Here is a 19,497-nt window from a genome sequence, read left to right as displayed (position 1 = left end):
AAAACCCCCACTAAGTGTGAAGTTGGGCTCCAGCTTTGACAGGAAGGAAGCATTTCTGCTGAATGTTGTGAAAACCTCTCTCAGACCTTCAGCCTGTGTGCTGATGGAAAGAAAAAAAAAAGTCGAGCCATATCAACAGAGGAACAAATTAATCACCCTCTTGTTCCACTCGGTTAAACTCGAATCCATTTTATAACCAGAAATCTTTCTTTTTTCTTTAATCATAAAAACTATTCTTAGCAAACGGCTCTTTACATGTTGGCTGCATTAGTTATTTTGCAGTCAGCGGGTCGGATGTGATAAATGTGAATCTCTCTGTTGTGGGAGAACTGGGACACAGGAAGAAGCGTACAATGCCGTTTTCCAGGGAACATTTGGGATTTGGAACCGCTTTCATCTGTTTTGCAGCCAGTGTTAAGTTCGGTGCAGCTTTAGTGTTGCTACATGATGATTTCATATGTCTGCACACTGAGGGCTGGTGGGTCACGGCAAAATAGAAACAACATGTCCTGCAGTGCAACATGTAAAATCAGCACTGACAGAGGTGAAATGTTTGGAGCCCAGTAGGCACCAAAGTCAATTTCAAGTTGAGAACTCTGTGATATTTGGCGTGAAGACCTCTTTTCGACCAATTAAATTGTGGTTGTAGCAGCAACATTTCACAAAACGCAGACTTGTTTAATCATTTTGATGATTTGCTCAGTCATAAGTTGAAAGAGAGACGATGCTGAATAATGAGAAAGCACTTCACCAGAGTTGTGGAGATGATAGTACATAATATTAATAATATATATTACTTATTTTTTCAAGACACTCAAAGATGCTAAGTAGACAAGAACCCAAAAGATGAATAAAATGGAGAAAGGAGCTAATAGAAAAAGGGAATACGAGTTGTATGCAGTGTTGAAAAGATGTGTCTTCTTGAATATAAATAATGAGGAGGATTTTCTGATGCTTTTGGGACCTAATTTTAATGCATTTAATGTTTCATGTAAAGACCTTGTAATGGGAGAAGCTGTATGCATTAATGGAAAATAAGAAGCTGTTGTGACTGCTCGCTGCTATAACAGTGTTTAAGTTTCGACTCCTCCACAGGTAGAACTTAACCTTTGGCCCTCCAGTATGAGCAGCATAAGCCTGTGGTGTGTGCTTCCTCTTTGCAACTGCAGGTTAGCAACAGCATGTTTATGATCCATGTAATGCTTTTTGTGTTGCTCGCCGTTCGGACATCTTATTTTTGTTGTCAGGTTGGCTCCAGAATGGACATTAGAGGATGGAAATCTTCACTATTGGGTATAATGTGAATGTTTAATCCACATTTTCAAGCAGTCAGTGAAAAAAAAGTTTTGTTTGGACACAACTTTTCACCGACTTACTTTTAAAAAAATGGAAAAATAATAACTGGGGTGGTTTGATGCTGCTAGGCAACCAGCTGAGACTCCAGGAAGCTACTGCACCAAGAAACAATCGTAAAGTAACACAACCCACTGACTCATCATTTCATAAGCTTTAGTGGCACTTTTTATTTTTATGTTGGACAAGCCCCTACTTCAGGCTACGTTAGGATAAACTAACACTTGCTCTAGCTTCATTTTTAGAGCACAGAATCAAAAACAAGGTGGTGCATTCGTCAGTGTTTCCTTTAAAAATGTTGTGCTTGTCTAAACTTAGAAATGCTCGGGGTTAGTCACGGCTTCAGTCATGAGTCAGACAGTTGGAGGGATGCATATGTGTGTTTGTGAAAGACGGATCGAGTCGTTGAGGGTCGAAGGAGAGAGATGGCCGAATGTTTTCAGCATGTGCACACCCACACATCAATATAATCTAATACCCTCCTCTGTGAAACAAAGCAGTGGGACGCAAAGAGCAGATGGACACACTCAAGGACGGGGAAGTAGGATATTGCCTCTTGTCTCACACACACACATGCTTTGTACTCTCCTTCACACACACACATAATGCATTTTGTTGTTTTGCCACACACACACACTCCCCATATCTTTTTATCTCGATTGTAAAAACACACATTTACAGCTTTTCCTTCATCGCACGTGGTTTGGGGGAGAACTTGCTACAGCCACAATGTTCCCCATTCACTTTCTCCTTGAATGAGGGGTGTGGCTGCCGAATGCCTTCCCCAGCCACTTGGGATGGCGGGTCACATGACCACTTGGGGGGGCGTGGCCAAAGGGGAGCAGCAGCCCAGCCTCACCAGCTGGAGCTGTGATTGAGAGAGGAAAGAGAGTGGGAGAGGAAGAAAGAGAAGGAGAGGAAAGGGTTGGGTGAGTTGTTCGATTTTTACGTTTGCTGTGTAGTTTTCAGTCTTGTGGCAAGAGCTGGAGATTGGAGAAGGAGGCAGTGGAAGGCTTGAAGAGGAGCAGAAAGTTGTGTGAGGGGGTGTGAATTAAGTCTGAGTGAGTTTACCAGGTGTGTCTTGTGTGTTCTGTGTGGTAAAGGCTGAGATTTGGAGATTGATTTACTTGGAGATTTGTGAGAAACACCCAAATTTAGCATGAAGGCCTTCTACTTTCTCCTCACTTTTCTTTCCTGTGCCTCTCCTTTCCTATTGTTCAGCCATCAGGGAGAGTTTGGGGGGTCAGCAGAACCATGCTTCACCCCCTCCTCACTTTCCTCCTACCTCCCCTCTCCTTTTCTTTCTTCCTTTTCCCTCCCATTGTGTCTTCAGCTCCTGAAGCATGCATGGATAGTCAATGCCCCATCATGAGGCTCGAGCGTCGACCAATCAGGACGGCCCTTACCGCTCATTAAGTATTCTCCAGGGTTTTTTCCCCTCTTCAGTCCGACTTTCTGCTGCAGCACCCCCCCAACTCTCGTCACATCACACAGAAGAGTTTCCAGGCTCGGTTTGATCCAGTGCGGCGGATTAGCCGAGCACTGATGCGGCCGAGCTGTTTCTGATGTGATTTCATTTTGACAATCCCTCGTGTCTGATCTCTGGAGAGTTTGTTGCCAAGTTCAGGGAGAGGTGAGGAGTCGAGCAGGTCATGTTTTGAGTTGGAGAGTTGCTTTTCCACAGGGAGTACGGAGAACTCATTTTCCTCCTAAATTGTCTGGTGAGAAGAAAATTAGGTTTTGCTTAGTTGCTTCAATTTGAAGCCCCGGAGGCAGGCATAACTTTTGAAATATCAGCTTTCTCTCATGTTTTCAGTGCATCACATGATCTGCTTTTACCCAGTTTGCAGTGCAGTGGCTGAATAGTGGCTTTGTTGGACGATACAACCAGATATCCCAGTTAAGTCGTAGCTAAAGTAACTCAAAAAGACAACACATGCATATGGAGTGTTATCAGAGATCTACACATTATTGTTTCCATCCACCCTATAGCATGATATTTGGTCAGTAAAGGGATGTATTCAGCTTTGCACACTCAAATTAAGAAATTAATTAGCATGTTTTCCCCACAGTCGTCCGTCCGCTGTAACACTGCTGCAGCTTAACACATATTTGATATCACTAATTCCTAACGCTGCCCAATATCTGATTCACAAAAAGCATCATTACAACATGCTTCACATCAGGCACCAGTTAAAGTCACTCAGCCATTGTTTGCATTCTGCTAATCAGTTTAGCTTGCTGATAGCCAGTAATTCAATAACCACTGATAAACACTTCATTAGGATTGTTCAGAGCCAGCAGCATTAAATAAACAGAGCAGGTTTTTTTGTGATTAAAACTCTGATATGATAATATTAGTCCTGGCAGATGTGGAGTTTTCAGGAAACCACGTGTTGTAAAGATTTCAAACCTTCTTCTTTAACCCTGTACACACTTAACCTGTTGTTGCCATCGTGTTGGACATTCAGCGCGCTTTTAGCATGTTTCTGACCAAAGAATTTGCCCCGAGGGCAGCAGAGCTGAGAGGAGGAGAGGCGTGAACATGTTTTACAGTAAACAACCTGACTGAAAATATTCTAAACCACATTACAGTATGTCTTTACAGTCCTGTCGCTAATTGTATCCATGTGTAGAAAGTCTACTGCAGTCTTTGTTTTTTTTTTTTTTTCCTCCAGTTTGTAGTTTTTACATTTTTCTTACAGTTTTTCTTCATCTCCAGTTTGGTAGTAAGAAACAACTTTTTGTACGTCAGAGATGACAAACTTTTGCAAACATGTCCTGCACTGTTTGTCACTGCAGCTGCCCACAGTAGATATTTTCTGTTCCACGTGTATGTCATGGCTGGGAGGAAGTCAGACATGTCGCGTCCTGTCAGAGGTGACAGCATGTGGGCCTGCCAACACTGGTTGGGCTGAGCGGAGGGGAGGCGGAATATGCCAGTTTGTGGTGGTGTCTTCTAGAAAGCTGTGGCAGTAGGAAGCCTCAAGGCATGATGGGTCAGTTTGTCTTTAATTCAAGGAGGGTAATTGGAAATTACAGCATTTGGTCATTGTAGACGGATACCTTATGGTTATTTAAAACTGGAAATTCAAATTCAGCATATTGCGCAATGAAAGTTCACAGTTATTTGTACAGATAAACCTGGTGTCATAGACGACACCACGCTCTACATACAACACTGTGATCTTCCACTTCTGCGTCTCACTTCCTCTGTTTCTGCATACAGTTGGACTTAAACACTTGGTTGATGATTAGCAGACAGTGACAGAGAAGTTTAGCTCCACAGTGAGCTAAATATATTCTCTTTATGGAAATTATATTGAAATTTAGACAAAAGATAAGAGCAGAGGTTTAATTAATTGCCAAACATCTTTAAGCTGTTTTATCCCCTTCCAGGCCTCATAGAGATGCAAACAGCAAACTAGTGAACTAATAAAGAACTTAATTAGCTGTGTAGTTTGAGAACAACTAAGTGGAAGACAACTATCTTCTAAGTGCAGAAGTCGTCTCTGAACAGCGCGACGCTTCTCATTTCCTCATTAAGAGCTTCACAATGTTCAGCATTGAAATATGCGAACCGGTCGGCCCCCTTTCCCACTTCATACTTAGTGGTTGTTTGATTTACTGCACTATAGGCTCTGTTTGTCCTCTACCCTATACCAGTTCCTCTACTGCAGCTGTGGACCGAGCTGCGGCGGGACCCTCCTAGTTCCCCCTTCCATGTTTCTCAGAAATGTTTGGGCTTTAAGTTATGACTGTGGTCACCGAGTCTGCAGCGCCGAGAGCTGCCCAGAACAGCGGGCTCTCACAATGGTACTCAGCACCACAACATCTTCCCCGCTGCGCCGGGCTTTGCTTACTCAATTTTCTCAGTCTCTGCTTACAGATATCGATCCAAGCCACGCTCGGTCTTTGTTGTGTTTGTCAGCTGGTTGTGTAACGTTTATCTCTCTCTGGACGTGCCCTTTACCTCAGTGACCTTCTCTGTGCAGCTCTTTTGCTCTGAGTCTCACTTCTTCAATCCTTGCGAGGTGTTTCTGGGACAGGTCGTTATTTACACGAGCAGAAGTTTCAGAGCAGAGAGCTATATTTCAACACCGAGCAACACCATCTGCTCTGCCCCACATTCTCAGAGGGCCGTCACAAGTGACAAGACTTGAAAGATGAAGTGGGCCGGTTGCATTCTTCAGACGTGTCTTTTTTTTTTTTGAAGTGCCGATTTCTTGTTTGTGTCAGCTATACCCATCGCTGACCTCAGTTGTTGTGACACTTTTGGATTTTTAATCAAAGCTTGGTTTTAAAGGAACAAATGGGGAATTGAGTGAGAGACATTTCCTCTTTGATGTACATGAGAATCTTCGCTATCTTTCCAGCTTCCTTCTGTCGGCCTCGCTCTGGCACTGCCTCCCGCCGTCGTTCTGTCTCAATCAACCACAACACAGTGCACGATGAAGCTGCGGAACATGTGCTCATAAAAGCATGCAAATGTTTGACACTGGAAGCAACGGTACCGGGCAAAGAAGTGTCAGATGTGTTCATGGAGATTTAACTTGGCTACAGAATTGGGGGCTGGCCCGATATAAAAGCATTACAGCGTGTAGACAAAATAATATGAACACTTCTTGGAAGGGCACTTTGGAAAATGAAATTTGATGCGAGTACAGTAAATCGTGGTGACCAGGACTGCCATGCTCAGTCTATCATATCCTTATTGACACTTATGACATTTGTCCTTTTGTTTGGCCTAAGCCAGGGGTGTCCAATCCTGGTCCTCGAGGGCCGCAATCCTGCATGTTTTAGATGTTTCCTTCTTCCAACACACCTGATTCACATGATCAGGATCGTTATCAGGCTTCTGCAGAGCTTGATGACGAGCTGATCATTTGAATCAGGTGTGTTGGAAGAAGGAAACATCTAAAACTTGCAGGATTGCGGCCCTCGAGGACCAGAGTTCAACGCCCCTGGCCTAAGCTCTTATTATTCTAACCTCTGACGGGAATATTTTCTCACTTCGGTGATCAGTGCACCTACGATTAGGGTGCAGACGATTCAAAGTCTTGCTTGTCTTTGAAGATGCGTAGTAAAGTGCTGATTGCCAGACGACTGGTGCTAATTAGCATCCAACACAATATGACTTCCCGTGTAACAGCGTCTGTAGTTACTCGCTTCAAAGACATTTTCTATGAAGTATTTTAAGTTCAGCTGCAGCGTCTGGACATGTTTTGCATATGTTGCCTTTAGAGATGATTGTCATTCAAATCGGGCTGCAGTTGGTGGTGACTGAAACAGAAATGAGTGGTGTTTTACTGTAGTGGCGGGGCTGTGTTCCTTTCTTTATTCTTTACCCGACTCCTCGTAAAGCGACTCCATAAAACTATACTAAACTGTGCATACGGTAATCCTGTGTTCATGTGACATTCCTATAACTGTCAGTCAACTCTTGCTGCTGCTGCCTTCTTGTTACTGGACTAACCATCTATCTCTAGACAGCAGCAGGCATAAAACTTAATGATCTCTTCCTCTTTGGAGGGAGCCACCAAAGGGGCAGTGGAAATGTCATCTCCGGTTTTAAAGAGGGGGGAGCAAAAAAGAGAAGTGGAAAACTGGAGGACAGTAACAGAAAAACATATTTGCATAGACAAGCGCGTATGAAAGGGGAGGAGAAAAAACATGCAGCTGAACTGAGCTGCACCAGGGCAGAGATTCACCTCACGGGAACCATGTTTTTAAAAAAAATAACAGAGCTCTGAGAGAGCAGACAGCATTTAAGAGCTGTCAGTAATGGTTTGTGAGTAGAAGAACAGACATGATAGATTCCTCTCCCAAAGTTTAACCCTCGACGGAGCAGCTGGATTTTTCTTTGAAGGCAAAACGAGTGCCTGGTTTGTCTACAAATGGCAAATCCCATTTACCCAGAACATGTTGTTAAAGTGATAAGAAGTGACTCTTCACCTGTGTGAAGGAGGAGTTTTGTTCCTGAAATTTGGTAGATTCCCTTTAAAAAATACCACCAGACTGAATCGCTTTGTCAGATGACTGATTTTGGCGTTGTGATGAGTTTAATTCTGTGTGTCTGCTACAGGAAAAATGAGAAAACCATTTATTGCTGAGCTTTCATTTCTTTATCTTTTTGTTATTCTTGCAGCAGAACGTCAGCATTGCAGTTGCAAACCTGTAAAAAAAATGTGCCAGCTGAACAGTGCGAAGCCAAAACTGAAAACAAATTATGGTCGACTATAAAAGTCTCCCACATGGACCAGCTCCTTATGTGTTGTGTCAGTCATCAACCACACCAATTAAACAGTTTGGCTCATTTGCACTAATTACGTGTTGTTGCACACACTGAGTCATTTTGCCGATTTCTTTTTTATCAGTTTCGCCCTTCACCTCCTGTTTTCTTTCCCTCTCTGCGGCGTATTTACTGGCATTGTCAGCCGGGGTCTTGGCTGGAGTCAAACAATAACACAGAAAAAGCCTTCGCGTATAATTTAAAGCAGGGCAGGAAAGTGGTGATGTGGCGTTTGTGGATCGATGGAAACTGAATTTCTTTGGTTTCAGGAGGCTTCTCAAGAAGACAATGAGGGCTTTGTCTCCGGTCGATGGCGTGTTCGAGTTTCACTCGGTGAATATTAAATGCAGGGGTTGGATGTGATGTGCCTGATGGGATTTTAATGAAGGGCTTGAGAGGGGAGTGTTGAGTTATGTGTGAATGTGCAGTGGGAAGGGGATTCTCTGTTACAGCAAGACAGAAAATTATATCTGATCGAAGGGGAGCGCTGTGTGTTGGTTTTCCAGGAGGGTCGGATTACAGATCCCTTTGGTACAGAACCGAGCGGGCTTCATGCTTCGGGATAGTGGTTATCGATGTCTTGTCAGCTAAATGTTTGCTTGTTGCATACTTCTTGACGACTTAATATGATGATTCTATGAAAGCTGAGGCACTACAAGAATGCGGCCTGAAAGCTGTTTAGAGTTTTCTGGTCTCTACGGAGTTGGACTGGGGTTGAGCAATAAAACAAACAAAATCCTGCTGCATTCTCCTGTATGTTGTATACTCTTCTGTCTGCAACATCACTTGTGTTGTGCCTAAAATAGGCTCTGTGTGGTCTTTCCAAAGCTTAGTCATATACAGTAATGCTCAGTAAGAATCCGTATTTACTTATTTGACCTTCCTGTGCACTGATACTGTACAATGCAGAGGAATTAAAATGGATAAAGTTGAAAAATAAGCTGCAGAAAGTAAAGCAATGCATTGATTTAGGCGTGTATTTCCATATAGGTGGTAGATGGATTTTAAAAGAATGGTAAAACTGAAGTAGCTGAGGCATAAATATCCTTTTCAGTATTGGTCAAGCTCCAAAAAACATGCAGCTCATTTTTCATTCTAGCTTCCCCAGCTGCTAAACGTCCATATCTTTCATACTCCATCTCCCAAATTTGTAATGCACGATGTCTGCGAGCTCAAGCTGAAATAACCCCGATGACACGGCTGACATCATCGGGGGTATTTTTCTCAGGCTTCGCAAATCTCCCTCGAGAGCCGGGGGAAGACGCTGGACACCTGTAGCACTTCTCCTGGAGAGTGATCTGATCTTCAGGTGCGAATTTTTCTTGAGCACGGCTTCAAGCTACACAAAGCGTTTTAAGTGCGGATGTAAGAGCTGTGGTTTGTCTGCTGCGAAGCTCTCGGTGACAAACAGGAAACCAAACAAGTACCAGATAAAACACACGACAGAAACTCCTTTTTGTAAGAGTGACTTAGGAGCGCTTTCAAATGAAGACACATTTGGAGAAAGCCTTGTTGTATTGTGCACACCGTAAACAAACAGCAAGATGGCACCTTCACAAATATAAAGATGCACATGTAAATTCCAGTGATAAACCTTAAAACAGCCCCCTCATTTGAACTGAGGAAAGAATAATCCCTTGATGCGATCTATCCGTTCATGCAAAGAAAAGCCTGAACTCATCTCCATTCATTAAACAAAGCTTCTAATCCTAAGATGCTGCTTTTGAATGTCATGAGGTAAAAAAAAAACTCCTCTGCTCAGCGGGAGGTGATCATTCATAGCATCTGTTTGTAGTTTAATAAAGCTGTTTTCATTCATTTGTTTATTAATGAAGGAAGATTAGAGGAGGGTCAAACTTTTTTTCAATTAAAAGGGGCAGTTGAAGTGAAGGGGATGATAAATCCTGCACATGCTAACTATGTAAATGTGGCTAAACCATAGACTGTATAAAAGATGGACGTAGCTGCCGTGACGTCACCCGTTGGTTTCTGCACTGAGAAAATGAAGCCAGGGTTTTGCTACTTCCTGGTTGACATCTTGGATTTTTGGAGCCAGTGACGCAAAAATCGTCGGAGGGGGGCGGAGCCATAGGAGCAGCGATTGGTCAGACGGATTGAGAGGCGGGCCCTCTCTGCCCGCCCACATTTACCGACTTCTGCTCGCTTCATCTGTATGGTCGCTGCCAACTGTCAATCAATCCAGCCACGCCCCTTGTCCCGCAAAATGTTGACGATTTTTTAAAAATTCAGTATTGATTTATTTTCAGATTGGCCACCTGATCTCTGGATTTGACCATGAAAACTAATAAGAGAAAATCCTGAGCTGTAGGAATGCGGTATTTGGTGATCTGTGATCACTTCTTTTCCAATTCAAGTCTATGGGAGCCAGGGCTTTTTGGAGCCAGCAGCTAGTGGACGTAGTGATATTGCAGGTTTTTGACACTTCCGGGTTGGCTTCGTTTTTCGGGGCCGGCTGCTACGTCCATCTTTTATACAGTCTATGGGCTAAACTACCTAAATATTCAGAATCCAGATTCCCCCTCTAAGTGGTCCATTTAGATCCATTGATTCAGCTGTTTCATGAGTTCATTCCTCACACATGATTCCAGTTTCACACCTCTGATGCTTCCTTCGAGTCGCTCTCATTCGAAAACAGTTTGGATTCAACCGCTGAAGCAACTTAAGTCGTGATCTCAGTTATGCTCCCGCTCGTTTATAATGAGCTTTGCAGAGAAATGTCGTTTTTCTGCGGCAGAAGCTATTAACGCTTTCCCCGTGAAACGCACCGCTCGACTGGAGACACACTTAATGGCAGAGCTGTCACTCGCATACATAAGGCCCATAAATAATTGAATAAAAGCAGATGATTGCTAACTGTCGGCTAATCCGCAGCTCTGAGACTGAAAGTGGATCATGAGGAAGCAGCGCTGATAATAATGAAACTGTTGGAGAAGGAGAAGTGCACATCAAAGCTGCAGGGCGGTTGCCAGGCAGATGTTTTCGACTCTCCCGGTTCTGCTGTTTGTTCTTCCTGTTTTTTTTTTTAACCGCCTGTACACGTGTCTCACATTTTCTATGTGCGCCTCTGCTACAGTGCGTCTATTCTCAGAGAGCAGCCTCGTAAGCCAGCAGATGGCCGGAGGACTGGCACGGTCACGCCGCCCAGAAGCCAGTTTGGCTGCAGACCTGGACCGTGTCATCAGAGCTAATCTGCATTCTGTCATTCAAGAGGCGACTGGATGCCGTCGGGGCGCTCAGCGTAGTACGAGTTCAGCGCAGGGTTAGCCAAATGACAATTTGTGACACATACAAACATTTGCAAAGACAAGCAATTGATAAATCGACTCAAATACCTCGCGATTATTGTATCTCCTCCAAGTCACGGCGGCTCCGTGTCGGGTTTCTTGAAGTCAACAGCGCTGCACTAAATCAGCTTGAGCTCACCGGGATGCGGTATTATCAGAGGGTTTAGATTACAGCTTGGATTGAACTGTGCTCCTGAATTGCCATGATTTTTTTTTTTCCTGGTAAAATGAATATCGTAGCTTAAAGGGAAATTGCATCTTGTACAAAAAAAAATACAAAAACTAAAGCTTGTCTGGTGATTATTTACTGACAGATGATAATAGCATCTATAGAGTTTTAGCCAAGCCACAATTGGCTTCTCGGCACAGTTCATCATTTAACCATTAGACTGTCAGAGAGTTGAAAGCAAGGGAAACTTTCGATGCTATAGAGACTCTTTAAGGTGCGGTGCCCTTTCCATATGGTCCAAAATTGTAGCTCTCTTGTCTTTCTTTGGAAGAGAAGAAAGGGGTGTTTGAGTCTTAGAGGCGCTCAGCTTTGTTGTTCAAGGGTGAGATTAGCGCATATTTGTGTGCACAAACATCCCATCATGTCAGTGCACATATCTGATGTGTGAAGCAGGAAGGCCTGTGATCACAGAGCACGCGCTGTTTCCACGCTGTTTAATTAAGACGTGGTTATGATGAATCTTTGGAGATATACCGTCGACCTTAATCAGAGTGTACATGTGTCTCTGTTTTCTGTTTCCTGAGGCCGGCTGTTTGCTTCATTTGCGTGTATACCGTCAACAAGCATAATGCCGTAAACACGTGTCACAGGCGGACCGTTGTGTTGTGGTGTGAGAGAGACAAATCAAAGGCTTCTATATTTGTCCAGAAAACATGGAAATGGCTGGAATTTTGAGCACTCACAGACCAAAATAAAGCCTGAACTGTCACAGTCGGGATGTAATTGTCTGCTCACCTAAAAAAGACATAAAAGATACGGTCAGGATGGTCTGCCTCCATTCAGCTTTAGGTATATGTGGTCGCGAGCGTCTGCAAACCTCACACAGATGCTGCCACCCGTCTGTGTCACAGCACAGGAAACGGTGTCTCCTCCTACATTAAGAGGAGTGAGTCGTCTACCGCTGCCTCTGCTGCGAGCACGTACTAGCACATTCTGGCAGAGCCGAGTTGTGTTTGAGTTTGCTTGTTGCAGCGGCGCTTTGGCACGCGGCCTTCGTCTTCTAGCAACCGGTCCTCCTTAAAGTGAGGTAAGCTGTGATTTGTAGTTGGACGCTGCTTCTCCCGACAAGGTCTGTGCGTTTTGTCTTCCTGATTCGTTTAAGGTCATGAAAAAGAAAAAAAGAAAAAAGAAAAAAAGCAGCTGTAAAGTTTCACTGTGGTTACAACTTCCACATCATTTATTTCTGAAAAGTCAAAATGTCTCTGGGCTGCTAACACGAGGTGGTTTCTGGATGCAGTTTATGCAGCATTAGGGAGCAGATGTTTCTGTATGTTTCTGATGATAGATCGTCACTTCTGCATGTTCACTTGTATAAAGTGTGGCTTCACATAAATGTGAATTTTGAGGCTGGTATCCTGTTTCACACAGGAAATGAGCTGCTCAGATCAGTATCTTAGAAGGTCTTCACACTCAACCTGCTGCTAATGCGATTTCTATACTGTGCTGTCACTTTTTGAGGTTGCTGCCTCCACTTTTCTTTCCAAATTTGTAGACTTAACTGCTCAAACATCATCATCATCATGCTTCACACATACATCATAACATAAATCATGTCTTTACTCTGTGTCCTTTAGGGTCAGAGGTCAATCTGAGCCACAGCAACATGTCTGAGTCCGCCAAGCCTCAACCCCAAGGTAAAGGGGAGAAGACCCACGGGGGAGACTCCAGTTATGTCGGCATCGACGCCATCCTGGAGCAGATGAGGAGGAAGGCCATGAAGCAGGGCTTCGAGCTCAACATCATGGTAGTAGGTGAGTTGTTATCCCAAACCTTATGTGGAGGATTCTAAATGATTGCGTATCAAAAACGGTGAGAAAAGCTGATCCTTGAATTGTTAAAATCCGTGGTATAGATGTAACATTTCTGCTTCTTATCCGGCCTGAGCATGAGCTGGCCGCTGAGCTCCATTATGTCTTCATGTTTGATTTGGATAAAACTTTCCCCAAATCTGAGCTGACGCAGATGTATCCAAGAGGGTATAAAGCTGTAATTGATCCCAAATGTGTTGTGTTTACAGCAGTTATTGAGTCAGTACTGAATTCAGCAACAAAAAAAAAAAGGGATCAGATGGGAACCATTTAAAACATTTTCAGTTTATGCAGCAGCAACACAAAATGTAGAACAAAGCATGGAGTCAGCTGACGGTGGCAACACTAAAGTCAGCGTTAAACACACACAACACGTCTGCATTGTGACTGTCACATAGAAACAGGACATACACAACATGTAAAGTTTGCACATTCTTGACCTGGAAGATGTCGTATTAGATTTGTAATAAAAACCTTTAATCAGCTGCCATTTAAAAAAAGAAAGAAGCTTTTTACACGTGTGGTTTTACTTGACTTGTTCTGGTACGAGTCAGCCAACGTGGTGCCGTCCTCAAGAAACTCTCTCCTTTTGTGTATGTAACAAGCAAATACACTCACTTGAGTGGATCTAAAGAGGCTGTCAGGCTGAGAAAGTGGCATAATGACTGTGATTACTATGACAAGCTGAAGCACACACTCCTGTGGGAGCTCTCGTGCTTCTTTAGAGAGCAGCTATACACTACTATTAGGTCTCAATATCAAGCCTTATACACACACACACACACACACACACACTTATGACACATGATTGTACCTGTGCACATGCATGCATATATGCAGCAGAAACAAACCTAATGTGTTCAGGGAAAGGAATGTCAGAATGGGTTCACACACACACAGATGTAGGGCATTAACTACCTTAGCTATTTTATTTTGTTTACGTTCATATTGACACGTTAGAATGCATTGGGTTTGATTTCGGGCCCTGCAGGGCTGAGTTTTTGCAGATGGATGGCATGTCAGCGCAGCTCCGAGGAGACATCTTCCAGCCTGACAGACAGGGACTTGTTGCATGGAAACCGTTCATCAAAAGAGGCGTATTGATTTATAGATGCTGAGGAATGAAGTGAAAGTGTTACGACGGCTTCTTAAGTGAGAACAGTAACGACAAGCGTGACTCAGTGAATATTTGTTCGTGAGAGAAAAACAAAATGCCGGAGTTGCAGCAGCTTTGTCTTTAATCTTCCTCAGATGTGCATCCCAGTTTTCATTACCGATGTAAGCAAACTGCACATTTCTACTTAACGCTGACGTGTATCCACTCGCAGTCTGAAGAGTGAATGAAACTCGATTTAGCGTGCGACACCGTTAAACGACACCCGCGCTGGAGACTTGGAGGGGAAATATGATAGAAGTTCACACCAGAAGAGAACAATGAGGAGCTTGATTGGCTGGAGGGAGCTTTGATTTGACAGAACTACACCAACATATCGAGTTCCTCTTGGTGTTAGGAAACGCTTGCCTTACTCATCTTTGGAGTTTTCCCTCTCGCTGTGAGGCTGGTATCGACCTGCCTTTTAGATTTGGCTCATAAAATTCTGAGAAACGTTTCTCAATCCCTTTGCTTCGTCAGACGTTTGACGTTGTTTTGTAACCATTCAGACACAAGGACGAGTGGCAACTGGGAGTTACTTGTAGCACTGAGTTGACCTCTTGCTCAATGCTGCAGTGTGCAGTCAGATACCTGCTCTCTGTGGGTGTGATTAGCTTTCTTATGTTAATGAGGTGAAGCGATGGAGGGTATCAGCCGCTGCTCAACCATCTCTGATTTGCCTGAAACCTTTTTTTAAATCAAAAACTATCGATATACTAGTCGCATAGACATTTTTCTATGTGTTATATATACTTCCTGTTCAATCAGTTGTGAAATTAAAACCAAAAACTAACTTTTTTCATTTTTCTAACCAAGCTAAATAAGGTTCAGAGTGCCACCAGTACACTTCTGCATTATCTTTTTTTCTTTTGTTTATGTCTGCTAAAAGATGAGGTTTTACATGATGCCTTCAATTTGTTTTCTTCATCTTTCAACTCATCTATAATCAGAGATTATTTGATGTATTTGTCCAGTACGGCAGAATCTGGATCAACAGCAGGAAGAGAAACAAGTTCAGGCTTTTATCTTCAACAGTTCCTGAGATATGGTTATTCAAGGATAGGCTCAAATTTCAATGTGCAAAAAAAATGTGCTGGAAGTAGGTCGACGGATAATTTAAAAAGCAAAAAAAAGAGCAATTTTTGAAGGTATTTGATGTGTCAAGATAAACTGTTGCACATATATTATCCCATTAAAATTTCAGGCAAATCAGAGACAGCTGGTTCTAAAAATCTAATGATTTGAGATGGAAAGAATGCATTAAAAAAATAGCAATAATCTTTTCTGATTCTAGTAAAGCATGTGTTTTGGGCAACAGATTTGTCACTTGGATGGCCAGTTGGGACGTGAGAGGTCTGAGCAGCTGCGGTCTTGGCCCTGTCCCTTGTGGTGTTGTGGCATTCGGACAATGCATTTGCCTAATCCCTCCCCTCAGCGAGTTGACTCCAGCGAAAGGTGTCTGAATGTGTGTGCCAGCGAGACGCAGAAAGAAAATGTGAGCGTCCGCTTGTGGGGGAATGTGTGCAATTAAGTCGACTGCAAGCGAAGTGTGTGTGAGGTGAGAGAGAGGTGGATGGAGGCGCCGCGAGTGCTGCAGAAGGTCTGGCAGCTCAGAGACGCTCCAAACAGCCACAGCCAACGCCCGCAGGGGCCGCAAACAGGGAGCCGGCAATATGTGTGGATCAGGTTTACGTAATAATTATTTTTAGCAAAGAAAAAAAACCAGCATTGTTGAACATGTTACCTTAAACAACTAAAAAAATAAAATAGATTATGTATCACTGGGATCCTATCAGTGTCAAAGAAAGCACAAACTATGTTTTTCTATTGATCGAACAAATAATAAATGTTGTAAATGTATTAAGTTGCATAGTAAAATCAAAGTGCCTTCTATTTCTGTGATGTTCTGTCACACTGTAAACTTTGCTTGATCCGTCCCTGACAGTGCTGGAGGAAGTGTTCAGATCCTTTACCAAAATAAAAGCACATATGAAGAGTTCATTTGCAAAAACAGATAACTCCATCATCACAAACCGTCAGAAAACCCACTTTTCCATCGTCTACCTGAGACAATATCAATCAAACTTAAGTTATCTCTATTTTTTTGTCATGTCATTTCTACTGAGTCAAATCCACTCAACTTCAGTTTGATTGATTTTATCTCAAACAAAACAAGTTTTCTGAAAGTCTACAAAAAGTTTTCTGTTTTTGCAAATGAACTCTTCAAACACACTCATGTAAAAACGCTCCATTACAAGTAGAAGCACCAAATGAACAATCCGATTTAAATAAACATCCAGAAGTACTGGCAGCGAAATGTGGTTGAAGGATTAAATTAAAATCCATGGTTTGGTCTCTTTGATACATTACGGCATCTTTAGATTATTAATTATGAAGCTTTAGCGTGTAAACAGCATTTTGCTGTTGTAGCTGCTGGAGATGGAGCTTGTTTGAACTACGTTATACACACTCGTATATACATCGTCAGATGATTAATGGGAGAGGAAAGAAGGAGAAACAAAGTTTTGATACACAAATCTGTTTTCAGTTTGGGACTTTGTGATTTTCGGTGAGATATCGGATCATTTGAACATTTATTCAAATTAAACCATGCGATCATGTAAGTTTAGAGGAAAAAAATCAATGTTTGCTGGAGCTGCTGACAACTCAAAGACGTCTCAAGTGAGACCCAGACTACACATCGCTTCTTTTTTTTTCATATCAGTGGGCGTCTGTGGTTCAGGTGTAGAGCGGGTTGTCCTCTGATTGTAAGGTTGGCGGTTCGTTCCCCCGCCCTTCCACAGTCAAAGTGTCCTTGGGCAAGACACTGAACCAGAAGCTGCTCCCAATGGCAGGCAGCATGGCAGCTCTGTCACCGTTGATGTGGTTAGGGTTAGGGTTAGGGTGTATGAATGTGTGTGAATGGATGAATGAGAAACACTGTAAAGTGCTTTGGATAAAAGCGCGATATAAGTGCAGACACAAGTGGTGTGATCAATAATAATGTGTTTTTAAAATAGACAAAACTTTATTGATCCCTTTGGTAGAACCTCAGGGAAATTGTTGGGGAAAAAAAGCTTGTTGTAGTACCTGTTGTGTAGAATCAATATCTTAATAGTAAATGAAGCTTTCAAGTACATGCAGTGGAGCAGAAAGTACAATCCTCCCCCTTGAAATGTAGCAGAATGGAAGTAGCCTAAAATGAAAATACAGTAAATGTACTTTTCACCACTGCTCCCTGAATTCAAAATATTTAAATGAAATAAATTCACACTCGAGGTAAAGATCTAACAGAACAGACATGTAGAGACAAACACCCAACATGTCAACAATGTGTAGGACTAATCCTGGTTATATATCAAGTGTGGCACTTGTAATAATTAATAAATATCAAACATAATCTAGCCTCTATTTTAATAATGATGCATTATGCAAGGGGGAATTCTATTATATGAATTTAAACAACATGAAATCAACTGCAGAGCATAGCTTTATTTCACTAAAAAAAACAAAAAACAGCCCTAATGATGTCTCAAAAATACATTTCAAGCTTCTTTTTTCCCCTCAGTGATTGTTCGGTTTGTTGTTCTTAACAAAAGGCTTAAACAGACTGTCCTGACATGCCTTATTGCCTCCCTGTGCCATGTTAGATTCATGTTTATTTTACAATATATCACAAAGACAAGCATGCTCAGTAGAAATATGCAGCCCTGCAGACACGACACGAGGGAATTCATCCTCTGGTGGGTCATGTATCTTCTCTGTGTGTGTGTGTGTGGTCTATACATCTGTCCTCTTGGCCTCCACAAGCTGCTCGTCTGACCCTGCTGGGCGTCTGGTCTGCTGAGACACGAACACATCCACATGTACGCTCGCTACACAACCAACACGAGCCTCGGTCCTCTTCAGTTTTTGTTTACAGAGATGTTTTAGCGGTTTAGTCTGAAATAGGCTCTTGTGACTGTCAAGGGTTAAAAACGCTGCTGGATTTGTTCCTATTTTCTCTCAACGTTGTTTGTGTGTCTCCTCTTTTTTTTTCCTTCTCAGGGCAAAGTGGCCTGGGGAAGTCCACTCTGGTGAACACGCTGTTCAAATCCAAGGTGAGCCGTAAATCAGTGCAGCCCGACCCAGAGGAGAGGATTCCCAAGACCATCGAGATCAAGTCCATCAGTCACGGTCGGCCAGTGTTTTAGCTCAAAACCTTTAATTAATATGCAACATGTCTTTTTCTGCTTTTGTTTTCCAGAATCCTTAATGAGACTAATCAAACTGCTTTTCTTTGTCCAGACATCGAGGAGAAAGGTGTGAGGATGAAGCTGACGGTTATCGACACTCCTGGCTTTGGAGATCAGATCAACAATGAGAACTGGTGAGCTGAAGTTTACCTCCTCTGATCAGTAGCTTTTTATGAAGCTGCTTCCTTCATGGCATCAGTACGACTGCTTTTTGCCTTTACAGGATTTTGTTAAACCTAAAGTTTGATGCCTCTGAAGTTCATATGAGTGATTTTTAGGCTGTAGCTGAGGAAAATGTGTTCGTGTACAAGGTGAATTTACAAAAATACATCATTTAAGCAGTCGACGAAATGTTTCAAACTCATCTTGGACGTTACAAAGCAGTTTATGTCACTCGGAGCGATGCTGTGTTGCAATATGATACGATAAGCTTTTATTAATCCCACAGTGGAGATATTCAAGGGTCAAGGTTGCTTTATTAATACCCGTGGGTGCATTTGTTTTGCAGAAAACAAATGATAGCACTGGAATCCTGTAACAGAAAACACATTGAACCTGACGAGTGACAAACAAAACAAAAAAAGACAAGATATTTGCATCGTTGCAGCAGCAAAAGGGGACAATGCGAGCATTTAAGAAATACAAAAACTTACATAGGCACTAGTTCCTATTGTCCAAATTCCTCTGGATGTAGAAATACCAATATTGCACATGTCAATGGCATTGCACCGATTCTTTCATGAGTAGAAACATGGATAAAGAGGTATTATTATTGTGCAGATTTGATCTATAATGCAACGATTTGTATGTAGAAAGATTTATTTTGCACAGAATTCCTAAAGGTACAAAATATTCATAATTCACAGCTTTGAATGTGTTGCATCAGAAGAAATATGACTGAAGTATGATTGTAGTGGGTGATCACTGTGGTGGCAAAAGGTCAAAGAGGCTGCATTGTTCTGAAAAACATGTTTTCACATTTCTCTGAGAATAATATATGGTGTAAAGCTGCAGAACATAATGAAAGCAGAGAACAATCACTGTCCCTCTTCAGCTATAGATTGAATAACTGGAACACACTTGAGCTTATAAAAAGTGAATTTTCCCTTTTTAATAACTCTG

At 42.5% G+C, this 19,497-nt stretch overlaps 1 protein-coding gene across 6 annotated transcripts in view; it reads left to right on the top strand.

Moving 5' to 3' along the window:
• The window catches only part of LOC103354881 (septin-9-like), an 80,832-nt gene that overhangs the window by 48,934 nt on the left and 12,401 nt on the right, over nt 1–19,497 (top strand). For 4 of the 6 annotated variants that reach the window (XM_008278466.1, XM_008278465.1, XM_008278464.1 and 1 more), the window contains 3 exons: nt 12,754–12,930; nt 18,188–18,316; nt 18,428–18,509. In XM_008278466.1, the coding sequence (XP_008276688.1) occupies nt 12,754–12,930; nt 18,188–18,316; nt 18,428–18,509 (388 nt within the window). Of the gene's footprint in view, nt 1–2,251; nt 2,283–12,012; nt 12,207–12,753; nt 12,931–18,187; nt 18,317–18,427; nt 18,510–19,497 lie in introns of those variants that run through there. The other 2 variants (XM_008278469.1, XM_008278468.1) reach the window with 2 other exon arrangements.

Source organism: Stegastes partitus, unplaced genomic scaffold (genome assembly GCF_000690725.1).
Source record: "Stegastes partitus isolate 25-593 unplaced genomic scaffold, Stegastes_partitus-1.0.2 Scaffold124, whole genome shotgun sequence".
Classification (NCBI taxonomy): domain Eukaryota; kingdom Metazoa; phylum Chordata; class Actinopteri; family Pomacentridae; genus Stegastes; species Stegastes partitus.
Note: the sequence above shows the minus strand (reverse complement) of the source record. Positions and strands in the feature narration are given on the sequence as shown.